This window comes from Moschus berezovskii, chromosome 12 (genome assembly GCF_049115385.1).
Source record: "Moschus berezovskii isolate FMDL1 chromosome 12, NW_MosBer_1.0, whole genome shotgun sequence".
Lineage (NCBI taxonomy): Eukaryota > Metazoa > Chordata > Mammalia > Artiodactyla > Moschidae > Moschus > Moschus berezovskii.
Window position 1 is genome coordinate 57,432,839 of NC_142471.1, and position 14,789 is coordinate 57,447,627.

At 40.5% G+C, this 14,789-nt stretch overlaps 1 protein-coding gene across 1 annotated transcript; it reads left to right on the forward strand.

Annotated features, from left to right (window-relative positions):
- Positions 1 to 5,845: 5,845 nt before the first annotated feature.
- Positions 5,846 to 6,932, forward strand: LOC129555982 (acidic leucine-rich nuclear phosphoprotein 32 family member D-like). Its single transcript, XM_055425942.2, has one exon. It carries the CDS (start codon positions 6,058 to 6,060, stop codon positions 6,841 to 6,843), a length of 786 nt encoding a protein of 261 aa, XP_055281917.2. The 5' UTR covers positions 5,846 to 6,057; the 3' UTR covers positions 6,844 to 6,932.
- The last annotated feature ends 7,857 nt before the right edge of the window (positions 6,933 to 14,789 follow it).

The following is a 14,789-nucleotide window of genomic DNA, read 5'->3' on the forward strand; positions in this document are numbered from 1 at the left end:
TTCTTCAGCACTCAGCCTTCTTTATGGTCTGACTCGCAGATCCATACATGACTACTGGGAAAACCACAGCTTTAATTAAATGGACGTTTGTTGGCAAAGTAATGTCTCTGCTTTTTAATATGTTGTCTAGGTTTTTCATAGCTTTTCTTCCAAGGAGCAAGTGCCTTTTAATTTCATGGCTGCAATCACCATCTTCAGTGATTCTGGAGCCCAAGAAAACAAATTCTGTCACTGTTTCCATTGTTTCCCCATCTACTTGTCATGAAGTGATGGGACTGGATGCCATGATCTTAGGTTTTTGAATGCTGAGTTTTAAGTCAGCTTTTTCACTCTCCTCTTTCACTTTCATCAAGAGGCTTTTTAGTTCCTCTTCTTCTGCCATAAGGGTGGTTTCATCTGCATATCTGAGGTTATCGATATTTCTCCCAGCAATCTTGATTCCAGCTTGTGCTTCATCCAGCCCAGCATCTCACATGATGCATTCTGCATATAAATTAAATAAGCAGGGTGACAATATACAGCCTTGATGTAATCTCTTCCCAATTTGGAACCAGTTGGCTGTTCCATGTCTGGTTCTAATTGTTGCTTCTTGACCTGCATACAAGTTTCTCAGGAGGCAGGTAAGGTGGTCTGTAAGAAAAGGAAATTCCTAACAGAAATGACCTTTAACAACATAGGAATAAATTCCCTTGAGTAATTGAAAAATTCACAAAGTTTTGCATTTCCAGCAAGAGTCGATGCAATAATCCAGCAATGTCAAAAGGAACTGGGGTCGCTCCATCTCTAGGCTCTGTGTCTGCCTCATTTTCCATCTTGCTCCTGACCCAAGATGTCTGTTTCTATTCAGTCTACATACAGGACTTCTCTTTCTTCCCTCAAATATGGAACAAAGTCTTTTAAAAAAATGTTTTATTTTATATTGGAGTCTAGTCGATAAACAATGTGTTAGTTTCAGGTTTCAGCTAAGTGATTCAGTTATACACACACATCATATACATTCTTTTTTATATTCATTTTCATTATGGTTTATCACAGGATATTAAATATAGTTCCCTGTGCTATACAGGAGGTCCTTGTTGGTTATCTGTTTTAAATCTAGTAGTGTGTACATAAATAAATTCCCAGTTTATCCCTCCTCCCACCTTTCTCCTTTGGTAACTGTAAGTTTTTTCTAAGTCTTTGAGTCTATTTCTGTTTTGTAAATAAGTTCATTTGTCCTTTCTTAGATGCCACATATAAGTCATATCATATGATATTTGTCTTTCTCTGTCTGACTTTCCTTAGTATGATGATCTCTGGTTTCATTTGTGTTGCTACAAATGGCATTAATTCTTTTTAAAGGTGGTATCAGTTCAGTTCAGTTCAGTCGCTCAGTCGTGTCCAGCTCTTTGCGACCCCATGAATCACAGCATGCCAGGCCTCCCTGTCCATCACCAACTTCCGGAGTTCACTCAAACTCATGTCCATCGAGTCAGTGATGCCATCCAGCCATCTCATTCTCTGTCGTCCCCGTCTCCTCCCACCCCCAATCCCTCCCAGCATCAGACTCTTTTCCAGTGAGTCAACTCGTCACATGAGATGGCCAAAGTATTGCAGTTTCAGCTTTAGCATCAGTCCTTCCAATGAACACTCAGGATTGATCTCCTTTAGAATGGACTGAGTATTCCATTATATATGTGTGTGTGTGTATATATATATATATATATATAAAACATCTTCTTTATCCATTCATCTGTCAATGGACATATAGGTTGCTTTAATGTCTTGGCTATTGTAATTTGTGCTGCAATGAACATTGGGTTGTGTGTATCATTTTGAATTATGGTTTCCCCGGAGTGGGATTGCTGGATTATATGGTAGTTCTATATTTAGTTTTTTAAGGAATCTCCATGTTGTTCCCCATGATGGTTGGACCAATTTACATTCCCTTTCTCCACCCTCTCCAACATTTATTGTTTGTAGACTTTTTGATGATGGCCGTTCTGAGTGGTGTACAGTTTTGGTTTGCATTTTTCTAATAATTAACAATGTTGAACATCTTTTCATGTGCCTGTTAGTCATCTGTATATCTTTTTGGGAGAAATGTCTATTTAGATCTTCTGCCCATTTTTTGATTGGATTGTTTGTTTGTTTTTTGATAATTGAGCACATGAGTTGCTGGTAGATTCATCCCTTGTCAGTCACATCATTTGAAACATTTTCTCCCATTCTGTGGATTGTCATTTCATTTTGTTTATGCTTTCCTTTGTTGTGCAAAAGCTTTTGAGTTTAATAAGGTCCCATTTTTTTTTTAATTCCATTACTCTAGGAGATAGATCAAAAAAGATACTGCTGCAATTTATATCAAAGATTGTTCGGCCTATTTTTCCCTTAAGTTTTATAGTATCAGGTATTATTTTTAGGTCTTTACTCCATTTTGAGTATATTTTTGTATATGGTGTTAAAGAATGTTCTACCTTCACTCTTACTTGTAGCTGTCTAGGTTTTTCAGCACTGTTTATTGAAAAGACTCTCTTTTCCATTGTATAGTCTTGTCTCCTTGGTTGTAGATTGACCAAAGATAAACATGTGTTTGTCTCTGGGCTTTCTATCCTGTTCCATTGATCTATGCTTCTGTTTTTGTGCCAGTGCCATACTGTTTTGATGAAGAATCCACTTGCAATGCATGAGACATGGGTTTGATCCCTGGATTGGAAGATTCCCTGGAGATGGAAATGGCAACCCACTCCAATATTCTTGCCTGGGAAATCCCATGGTCAGAGAAGCCTGGTGGGCTATAGTGCATGGGGTTGCAAAGAGTTGGACATGACTTAGCAACAAAGCAACAGCAACAGTAAAGTTTTAGTATAAACAGAAGCCAGGGAGCCTGATGCCTCCAGCTCCGTTTTCCTTTCTCAAGATTGCTTTGTCTATTCAGGGTCTTTTGTGTTTACACACAAATTTTAATGGTGACTCAGCTGGTAAGGAATCTGCCTGCATTGTGGGAGACCTGGAGTTTGATCCCTGTGTTGGGAAGATCCCCTAGAGAAGGGAAAGACTTCCCACTCCAATATTCTGGCCTGGAGAATTCCGTGAACTGTATAGTCCATGGGGTCACAAAGAGTCGGACACAACTGAACAACTCACATTCACTTTCTGTGAAAAATGCCATTGGTAATTTGATAGGGGTTAAATTGAATCTGTAGATTCCCTTGGGTAGTACAGTCATTTTCACAATATTGACTCTTTCAGTCTAGGAACATGGTATATCTTTCCATCTGTTTGTGTCATCTTTGATTTCTTTCATTAGCGTCTTATAATTTTTGGAGTACAGGTCTTTTGCCTCCTTAGGCAGGTTTATTCCTAGGTATTTTCAAGAAAACTTTCTTAGAAACTTGATAGAATTGCAGGGAAGTGTGCATATGAGTTTGAAGATGTTCATTTTCACCATACATTTATTGGTATTAGTGAAACCAGTATGACCTAGCATGTGACATTTTTCTAGTAGTGTTTAGCTGCTCAGGGAAAGATATGGAATAACTAGATAGCTCAACCTCTTTACAATAAAATATTTTGTTGGAGGCTCAACAAAACATAAAGAGACAAAGGGTTTTATGGTATTTGTAAGAGTGCTATTAAAATGATAGCCTGTTGACTCCAAGTTGGATAAGAAGGTAAAAAAGAAGGGGATAATGAATTGAAGGAAATTAGAAGGATCAATGGGTTGAAGGTCACATGGAGGATGAAGAATGGTCACCGTGATAATAGTTGTTAAACAAAAGCCAAGTGGACAGATGGTGGGATGCATAGTTACTGATTGCATGAAAGTGAAAGTCTCTCAGTCATGTCTGACTCTTTGCAGTATTCTAGGCCAGAATACTACAGTGGGTAGCCTTTCCCTTCTCCAGGGGATCTTCCCAACCAAGGGATCGAACCCAGCTCTCCCACATTGTGGGAGGAGTCTTTACCAGCTGAGTTGCAAGGGGAATCTACTGATTGAGTAGCAGAACAGTTTTTATGCAACACAGTCTCAAGGTCATGAGACTGAGTGGCTGAGGTTGGAGAAAAGTCATTGAGATGAGAACAAGGGCTCAAGATGAGATCAAGATGAGATGAGAGGGCTCAATGGGATGTTTTTAAGTCCGTTAATTAGAGTCAGTCAGATTATGGAAATATTTGGGGAAGAAGACACTGACCCAGATGTATTTTTATATTTCATTTTGTTGTGTCAATTGTACTGTGTTATATTATCTGAACAGGAGGAAAATAGAAAAATGTTATAAAATGTCTCAACATTGACAAAGAATCAACTATGTTAGTTAACTTGTGGAATTCTCATTAGGCTCAGGGGGACTGACCAGCTTCTCTAACAAAGAATGTGCTGCTACCAGTCTGAGGGAGGTGGTTGTGGTGTTGAGTGGATTGTGGAGTAAGACAAAATTGAATTTGAATCCTGATTTCATTAGGAACTTTAACTTACTCCTTTGAGTCTGAGTTTTCAAATCACCAAAATAGGATTTGCAAGGCCAATTGTATGGAGGAACCGTCAGGATGCAACCAGATAAAAGGTATGACTTGTTGATTACAGAGCCTAGAATTCAGCATGTGCTCAGCAAGTCTGAATTCTTCCTCTATGAGAACACCCATCCAGGAAAATTGCAGTATTGAGGGGAAGACTTGTAAGCTTCCCCTATCCCCAGATATTGGACGATAAATAGTTTTCCGACTCTGTGCGACCCCATAGATGGCAGCCCACCAGGCTCCCATCCCTGGGATTCTCCAGGCAAGAATACTGGAGTGGGTTGCCATTTCCTTCTCCATTTCTAAATTATAATTTAGTGCAAAAAGACAAGCAAATGAATAGTTTGCCAGAGGTGGCAAGATGCCTTACTTCCTAAGATTTTTTATAATATGGAAATTTAATTCCATTCTGTGGTGATCACAATTCAGTCTGTGGAGATAATTGCAACTAATTGTGATCTTGTTATGAAGGACTTTGTAGAGAGAAATGCAGCTAAACAATGAGGTTGATTACCTGAGGTTTACAGCATTCAGAGAAGTGACAAAAATAGGCCAGAGTCCTTGGCTGAATATTGATTACTAAATGAGAGCCAGGATTTTCTTTGAGATTCAAGAAGTATATATTTTTCTTCAGCTCTACTGAGGCCTGCACAAGGCAGTGACAATCATAACCGTGTAAGCATGGAAGATAGTGTTTTTACTAGACAATACTCTTAAGTACAATTTATTCAGTATCCATCATGTGCCCCATGCTTTCTAAGCACTGACCAATCTTTACAAACACTCTTGGGGTGGGAAATTGATCCCCAATTCCAGACGAGGTGACTGAGGTTGGAAAGTTGAAATTACTCACCAAAGACTATCATTTGATCAACGTTTCTTTAAAGTCCAAGTCTACCCACTATATCACCCTGCCTCCCAGGCAAAACTCTGGGAGCATAGGTGTTATGTTTCTGGATTTTTCTAAAAGAAAAACAGCAAAATTTCTTAGACTGTATTAGTCAAGAGTTTTCCAGAGAAACAGAACCAACAGGATGTGCATATGTATGGAAAAAGATTTATTATAAGGAGTTGGCTTATGCAGTTATGAAGGTTGGCAAATCTGCTGAGTGGGCTGGCAAGCTGGACTTCACTTTTCCACTGGTAAAATTCCAGTCTGCTGGAGGATTCCCTCTTGCTCAGGGATACTGGTATTTTTGTTTTATTCAGTCTTTCAACTGATTGGATGAGGCCTACCTACATTATAAAGGGCTACCTGCTACTCACACTTAACTGATTTAAATGTTAATATCATTAAAAAAGAGCTTCTCGAGTGAGACCAGAGCTGCGCTCCAGCCCACTTTTCCCTCCATGGTTTCTCTCCGCTCCCGCGAGTAACTTGGCTCCGGGGGCTCCGCTCGCCTGCCCGCACGCCGCCCGCCGCCCAGGACCGCGCCGTCGACCTCTGCCTCGAGCCGACCCCTTCGGACGGCCCTCGCTGCGCAGGCTGGGACGCCTCTCCCCCCTCCGCCCCCGCCGCGGAAAGTTAAGTTTGAAGAGGGGGGAAGGGAGAGAAACATGGACATGAAGAGGAGGATCCACCTGGAGCTGAGGAACCGGACCCCGGCAGCTGTTCGAGAACTTGTCCTGGACAATTGCAAATCAAATGATGGGAAAATTGAGGGCTTAACAGCTGAATTTGTGAACTTAGAGTTCCTCAGTTTAATAAATGTAGGCTTGATTTCAGTTTCAAATCTTCCCAAACTACCTAAATTGAAAAAGCTTGAGCTCAGTGACAATAGAATCTGTGGAGGTCTGGATATGTTAGCAGAAAAACTTCCAAATCTTACACATCTAAACTTAAGTGGAAATAAACTGAAAGATATCAGCACCCTGGAACCTTTGAAAAAGTTGGAATGTCTGAAGAGCCTGGATCTGTTTCACTGTGAGGTTACTAACCTGAATGACTACCGAGAGAGTGTCTTCAAGCTCCTGCCCCAGCTGACCTATCTGGATGGCTATGACCGAGAGGATCGTGAAGCCCCAGATTCAGATGCCGAGGTGGATGGTGTGGATGAAGAAGAGGATGATGAAGAAGGAGAAGATGAGGATAAGGAGGAGGATGAAGACGGTGAGGAAGAAGAATTTGATGATGAAGAGGATGACGATGAAGACAAAGATGTAGAAGGGGAGGAAGATGAAGATGAAGTCAGTGGGGAGGAAGAAGAATTTGGACATGATGGAGAAGTTGATGAAGATGATGAAGATGAGGATGAAGACGAAGATGAGGATGAAGAAGAGGAAGAAAGCGGGAAAGGTGAGAAGAGGAAGAGAGAAACAGATGATGAAGGAGAAGATGATTAATAAGACCCCAATAACCTGCAAGAAAAGAACTGTTCAGTGTTGGTTGGACTGCTGACATGGATTTGGTAGCTGTTTTTTTTTTTTTTTTTTTAAGGGAAAAAAAAAAAAGGTAGCTGTGATACAAACCCCAGGACACCCACCCACCCAAAGAGCCAAAGAATAGTTCCTGTGACATTCCACCTTCCTCCATTTAGTTCCTCTTGGAAATCCACCACCGAGCTTGGGGACTTCACCCCAACAAAATTGTAAGCGTTGTTAGGTTTTTGTGTAAGACTTGCTGTAGCGTGGATAGCTGTGATTGGTGAGTCAACTGTCTGTGGCTACCAGTTACACCAAGATTGTAACAGCATTTTTACTTTCTGTACAACAAAGAAGCTTTGTAAATAAAATCTTAACATTTTGGGTCTGTTTTTTCATGCTTTTCTTTTCAAAGACTTTTTTTTTTTACATTAGGACATTGTGACAACTGGCAAAAAAAATATTTTTAAGAATTTAAGTGAAATAAACACATTCCTCTTTGATAAAGCCTAGTTGTATGCTTACATTTGTAAATTAAGACTTTGTAAGCCTGTGTTAAAACACACACACACAAAAAAAGAGCTTCTCCAACTTGATGAATAAATTAACTCTCCAGAAACTTAGATGAGTCTATTTTTTTAAAACTCATTTCTCCAGGAGATAGAATTTACCAGGCACTGATATAATTTCCTAGCTTGATGGTTAGCAGACCCCATTCAGTGGGCTCATGGAAGATTAGAGTAGGTTGAATGATGCTGCAACACCTTAAGAATGAGCTATGGTTCCTAGATTCATAGAAAATAAAATTCTAATTGCAAAAATTCAGTCTCTGAGATTTAGTCTTCAAAGCTTCCACTCCAGGGAATACCAACAGTCCTCTTAGACTAACTTTGTGATCATCATCTCTTTCATCACCAGTAATGAGGATAACAGTTAACATTTACTGACTGGAGCTTGTGTGGTTGGCATTGGTTTTGAGCACTTTTTGTGTGTTACCTCATTTATGTAAGCACTAGGAGGGAAGTGAGGTACTATTTATTCTTTTACATCTTTTTTTAACATGCACGGAAAGAGTCTCCCAGAAGTTTGTAAACTGGCTATGGTAATACAGCTAGTAAAGTGTGGATTCAGGATTCAAAAAAGGCAGTTTGCTATGCATAAAGATGACTTAGGGTCATCTTTGGGGTCACCTAAAGCATATTTGCTTGAAAATCATTCATTATTCATCATAGCATCTGAAATTGTTACTTTTAGAAGAATCAAACCTTTGGAAAATCAAACAACCAACATTCAGTACTAATTGTGGATCTGGTGCCCATGTAGGGCTTGCCTAGTAGCTCAGCTGGTAAGGAGTCCACCTGCAGTGCTGGAGACCCTGGTTCGATTCCTGGGTCAGGAATTTCCCCTGGAAAGAGGGATAGGCTACTCACTCTGGTATTCTTGGGCTCCCATGTCAGTGTAGAGGATAGAAAGAATAGTGAAGAGGACTCCCTACTTGAAAGAGCTTGTAGTTGTTGGGGAGGGGATATTTCCCCTCTACCTGTCTACAGTTCTTGTGGCTCGACTAATAATAAAATTGACAAAAGACAGATACCAAATTAATGAACCATTTCAATTCTCTCTGGAGTCTTGAGTGGGTCAGAGCAAAGAACTTGGATAATTTGGTAGACTCTTAGGCAAATCCTTTTAGCAGGATACTTACTAAGACTTGTTGAGTAAAATAAATCATAATAGATATGATTTGGTGAGCGCTCACTAGCCCCCTGCGGTAGGCCATGAGACATCAAGCATGTTAATTGCATTTGACTGTTTCTCATATTGTAGTAAAATGTGAGCTTCATGAAGATGGGGGGCATTCTGCCTTGTCATTGCTGAGTCTCCAGCCTCTGGTAAAGAGCCAGAAACTTGGAGGGTGCTCAGTAGATCTTTGCAAAATAAATGGATGGATGTGACAGTTCACTTATGGTCGTTCTTTGCTCTGTCAAAATGTGATAGTCAGAACTGGGTGATTTCTTTTTTTTTACATACGTAGAAAGAATGTAGCCTTTGTAGTCAGTAGGACTTGAATATTATCACCATTTTTCCATTTACATAAAACGTGACCAAAATTACTTTTAAGCCCAATTTCCTTGGCTAATTCTGCTAAGATGGCAGTGGCAGCAGTTCATAGTCTTGTAATTTTCCCTAATCACACCCTTTCCACCCATAAACAAAGAGCATCTAGGTAGCAAAATAAGCAGACCACAAAACCCATGAGGAGCATTTACAATGAAATTATGACAAGGTGTCCTCAAAACGGCAAAGACAAACAGCAGGAATAACCATCAGCCACCACAAAACCTGTGTTTCATCAGTATTTGTGTGGGATGAAGAAGAAGGAAGCATAGGAGTGTCTGATGGACATAGGAACAGAAGAATCCCAAAACAGACAACAAGGATTCACTGAAAAACACTGTAGGGGCTAATTTGAAAGCAGCTACTGAAACTGGGAGGGGTTTTGTCCAACCTAACGGCAGGTGAATGTAAAGGTTCGCATGACTGTACATATTTCCTTGCTAGAACTTTCTCTCCATCCCCCCCATACTCTACCTGTATCACTCATATTCATTGTTCAGCTTTAGGCTTAAATATCAGTTTGCCTGATGTATGATTTTACCACTCCCATAACAAAAGCCCTCAAAATGATTGGCTAAAAACAAGATAAAGTTTTAATCTTCAGGTTCTGTAGTTTAAAAGTGCAACACAGGTTTCACTAGGTTAAAAATCCAGGTGTCAGTGGGGCTTCCTTTCTGGAGGGTCAAGAGCATCCATTTCCTTTCCTTTCAAGCTCCTGTGGGCAACCCACTTCCTTTCCCTCCATGTCCAAAGTCAATGTCGGGGAGATTCAGTTTTCTTGACATCACATCACATCAACTTCCTCTTCTGTAGTCAAATCCCTGTTTACCTCCCTCTTATACTTTTAAGGACCCTTGAGATTTTATTGCAGCTACCTGGATAACCTACAATAATCTCTCCATTTTAAGATCCCTCAAGTAATCACAGCTAAGTCCTTTTTGCTATATATGGTAATAGATTACAGGGTTCCAAAGATTAGGACATGGATATCCTGGGGGAGGAGCAGTAGTTAGGGGGTACATTATTCTGCTACCACACCTGAGAAGTGTTTCCTGACCCAAGATGGCATGGGGTACCCCTCTCCTGGGAGCCTGTGGATGCTGGCCTGCTTCCCTGTTGGCTTGTCTGTCACGTGGATAAGATGGAGTCTTCCTTAAAAGCAAATATGTATCTTGGCCACTGAGTTCCCCAAATCCAGCACACTGCTGTTCAACATAAATATGATCCACATATGTTATTTTAAATATTTTAGTGGCCACACACACACACACACAAATCTGGAACAATACATTTAAAGACTATATTTTATCTAACCCAATATGTCCAAAATGTTATCTTTTCAACAGGAAATCAATATAAAGTTATTAATGAGATATTTTACATTCATTTATTTGGACTACATCTTTGAAGCCCAGTCTGTATTTTTGTACATACAGCCTATCTCATTTCGGACCAGCCGCCATTCAGATGCTCAGTGGCCCACCGTATGGGACAGCTCAGCTCAGCACCATCCCTGGTGTTTAGGAGCACTCCAGGTGCATTTGTCTAATAATTGGGGAAGGGGACTGATGTGCAGCCAACAGGAGGGCTGAATCTTAGAAGTGAGTGCCAGCTTCATGGTGCTACCGTGTTCATGGCTTAAGTTTATTAGATTTTACATAAAAAACAGAAACAAAATCAAGCACCTTGTGAGCATAGGTCTTTCAGTTTCTAATTTGGCAGTGTGCACACTCAGATCAGTTTCCTGGGGTGATGGAGCAGCCACTGCAGTAAACATTTACTCAGAGTCCTCTTCCAAGGCTCCCAGGAGTGGGAGGTAATTAGCTCTTGAGGCGAAAACGTATTTTCGCAGCATTTCCAAAGACTTGCCTCACTTTCATGTATACCTCCTTCAAAAACTGTCCTCAAACTGTATGTTGAAAGCTGACCCTGCTAACTCTGGTTCCCCAAATCTCTTTGAAGTCACAGAACAGCTGAAAACAAAGCATTTTCACAGTCCTGGGACAGAAAAATAAACACACTTTCCTCTTGAAGGGAGATCCCAGCCTCTGAACTTCAGAACTCTGTCTGCCAGGGGAGGCTGGCTGGTGTCCAGGGCTCCATCTCCACCAGAATCCCCCCTATCCTCTGCTTTGCTCTTTCAAAAAACCGGATCCCTATAATGCAAGCTCACATTTCCTCACAACCAGCATAAGGCAGAATTCTCTGAATTGAGCTACGTGTAGGGCCTTGTGATCTAGCAAGATATTAACCTATAATCAGAAGCAAATTGTTGCTCCCCCTGCCAACAGATGGACTATAAACAGAGATAATCATATAACCACAGCGTTCTGCGTGGTTCTTTTCTGCTTTGTACCTTCAACAAGGCAAAGAACCAGCCACATATTAGGTTGCTAAATGGTGTTGCATGCATGCATGCATGCCATGGACTCTCCTCTCTTGCCCCCAACTTTGCAGAGGGAACAGGAAGAGAGATCTATTACTGGGGATCATGCCATCCTTAGAACACATGTGTAGCCAATTCTCATGAAAGAGTACCACATTTCAATACAATCCGTTTACTATCAAAGAGACGAGAAAGAGATACACACCCAAAGATGTTAGGGTGTAGGCTTTCACACTGTCTAAAATGAAGATAAATCTCAAGGTAAACCAGACACTGCCTAGAACCTGAGGATCACATTGTATTCTATGGAGCAGGACTGGCAGGTTTTCTGGTTGCTGCTAAAACTACCCAGCTACAGGGAAGACCCTAGGATTGGAGTGAACGTGAAGACAAAAATCAAGTTGTGGAGAATCTCTCTGTATCCATACTGTGTAATAGATTTCTGTCTGTCAAAGTCATAAATTGCAATTTAGTTTATTTGTTTCCAGTTCACCTGCATGGTTCAATTTCTCCAAGCATCCTTTAACTCAGTAGCTTAAAAAAGAAGAGAACGTTATTTATTGGGAGCATAAAAGGAAAAGTAAAGATAGAAATGGCATTTAGAAAGATGATAACGATAACCCTGTATCTGAGACAGCAAAAGAGACACAGATGTATAGAACAATCTTTTGGACTCTGTGGGAGAGGGTGAGGGTGGGATGATTTGGGAGAATGCCATTGAAACATGTATATTATCATATGTGAAATGAATTGCCAGTCCAGGTTCGATGCATGATACAGGATGCTTGGTGCTGGTGTACTGGGACGAACCAGAGGGGTGGGACGGGGGTTCAAGATGGGGAACACATGTACACCCGGGGCAGATTCATGTCAATGTATGGCAAAACCGATACAATAATGTAAAGTAATTAGCCTCCAATTAAAATAGATAAATTAAAAAAAAAAGAAATGGAAACATTGACCTACACCTCTTCATTTTGCTACTCCTGGGCCTGAGGCAGAAGGGTCTCACAGATTTGAGCACAATTTCTCTTGCAAATGATATAGGGTGTGTGTGTGCTCAGTCATGTCCAACTCTGTGTGACCCCATGGACTGTAGCCCACCAGACACCTCTGTCCATGGGATTTTCCAGGCAAGAATACTGGAATGGGTTGCCATTTCCTCCTTCAGGGCATCTTCCTGTCCCAGGGAGAGAACCTATGTCTCCTGTGTCTCCTGCATTGACAGGCGGATTGTTTACTCCTAAGTCACTTGGGAAGCCCAAATGATACAGACTACAGCAGTCATATGGGCAAGTGTTCATGTTTCCAACCATTGGAGAGGAGGTTGATGCTAGGACATAACTTTAATAGGGAGCCGAATAAAACAACTGGAAAATCTGCAGCACCCCACCTTCTGTAGCTCCAGCCTCTCACTGCTGCATTTTTTCAAGGCTGCCACCTCAGAGGAGAGACGTGGGTATATTTAATATGTACATGCAGGGACTTGGTTTGTCACTAGCATATTCCCTCTTAAGACCCAGACAGAGCATCTGATTTTCACTCATGGTATCTTTGAGCCACTTTATGAACTTTGAACAGACCTATGTTTTTCCTTGCCTTCCTGTCTAGTGAGAGTGGGGAATCATTATATAGAAAAATCGGCATGCATAGTTTCAAACGCGTCTTCTTTGAAGACGCTAGTTCTCCACATTTGATAATTAAAAATAAAAACTTGGACACAGATGTACTCTAACATGGAAAAATTAAGTTGTTAGCCAGTTTTTTAAGGCCAGATGGTGGGCGGTGAAGAATAAAATCAAGTTGAGGAATTGGTTGAGGCTAGGATATAGTAGATGTTGCAAAGTATTCATGAAATAATCTATTTTAGGGAAATGCAGGACCAAGTGGTGTGGGCTAGTTCAGAGTCTAAACTTTTTATGCAACCAAGGGAAAGAACAGGCAGGAAACGGATTTCATTTAAGTCAAATGAAAAGAACTACTGGAAAGCAGGTTTGGGGCATGAGGAAGTCAGAAAATGTTTTTGGAAGGTAAGTAGAGACAGATAAACCAACAAAGAAGGTAGAACCACTGAGTTAGTTTTCCTACTTCCTGTTCTGGCTGTGCATGTCATTGCTGACTGTAAGCAAATAAGTTTTGCAGCTGTGTGCTATGGACCATAAAGAAAGCTACTAGTAAATTAAACCTTGTTTTTTTTTTTTTTGGCTACTGGAAGCAGACACTCTGTATGTCCAATTTTTTTTCATTATAATCATAAAATAATAGCAATCATAGATGGCTGGAGTTCCATCTATTTGAAAGCTATAAAATTTTGGTAAGGAATTAAATGTTTGGATTGATGATTCTGAGACTGGTATTTCATATGTTTTCTCTAAAGTTGGAGGCTTCGATAACATTGGGATGGCCAAATAAATTTGGTTCATCTATTCAATGGTGTTTATCCTGGGCTTGTTTTACTAAATGCTTGGCTGTGGTTCAGTTCAGTTCAGTTCAGTCACTCAGTCGTGTCTGTGTAGTATTAGGCTATTATTAATATGATTGCCATATTGAACTTAGGTCAAGTATATGGCTCAGAAATTGAGAGCATTTCTCTTTTGCCATGTCCTAAATGAGTTAAAAATGGAAAATGGTAAATGCTATAATGAGGTGAATTGGCATGAGAAATGGGGCTAGAAGATTCTGGCTATGTTTCTTGGTCACTTAGTCCTCTTTGGGACTGGGCACTAGCATCTCTTAAGCAAATAATTTTGTATTTGTATTTTTTTAGTGGTAATACTTGTTTTTCCAGAAAATGAACTTTAGATGCTCAAAATTGGATTACTTATAATTCTGATCTGAGTATCATACATCTACTTACCTCTTTATTTTCCTTCCTTTCACGAATCATCCCTGGCCCCAAATTTCATTTCTCCTTATCATAGGCACCCATTCTTTTTCTTTTCTTTTTTAGTCAGTTGATTCAATCTTATTAGTTTTCAGTTCAGTTCAATCATTCAGTTATGTCCAACTCTTTGCTACCCCATGCACTGCAGCATGCCAGGCTTCCCTGTCTTATACCATCTCCCAGACCTTGCTCAAACTCATGTCCATTGGGTTGGTGATGCCATCCAATCATCTCATCCTCTGTCGTCCCCTTCTCCTCCTGCCTTCAGCCTTTCTCACAGGGTCTTTTCCAATAAATTGGCTGTTTACATCAGTTAGCCAAAATATTGGAGCTTCATCTTCACTATCAGTCCTTCTAATGAATATTCAGGGTTGAGTTCCTTTAGGATTGACTGGTTTCCTTGCAGTCTGAGGGATTCTCAAGAGTCTTCTCCAACACCACAGTTCAAAAGCATCAGTTCTTCAGTACTCAGCCTTGTTTATGATCCAACTCTCACATCCATACATGACTACTGGAAAAACCATAGCTTTGACTAGACAGACC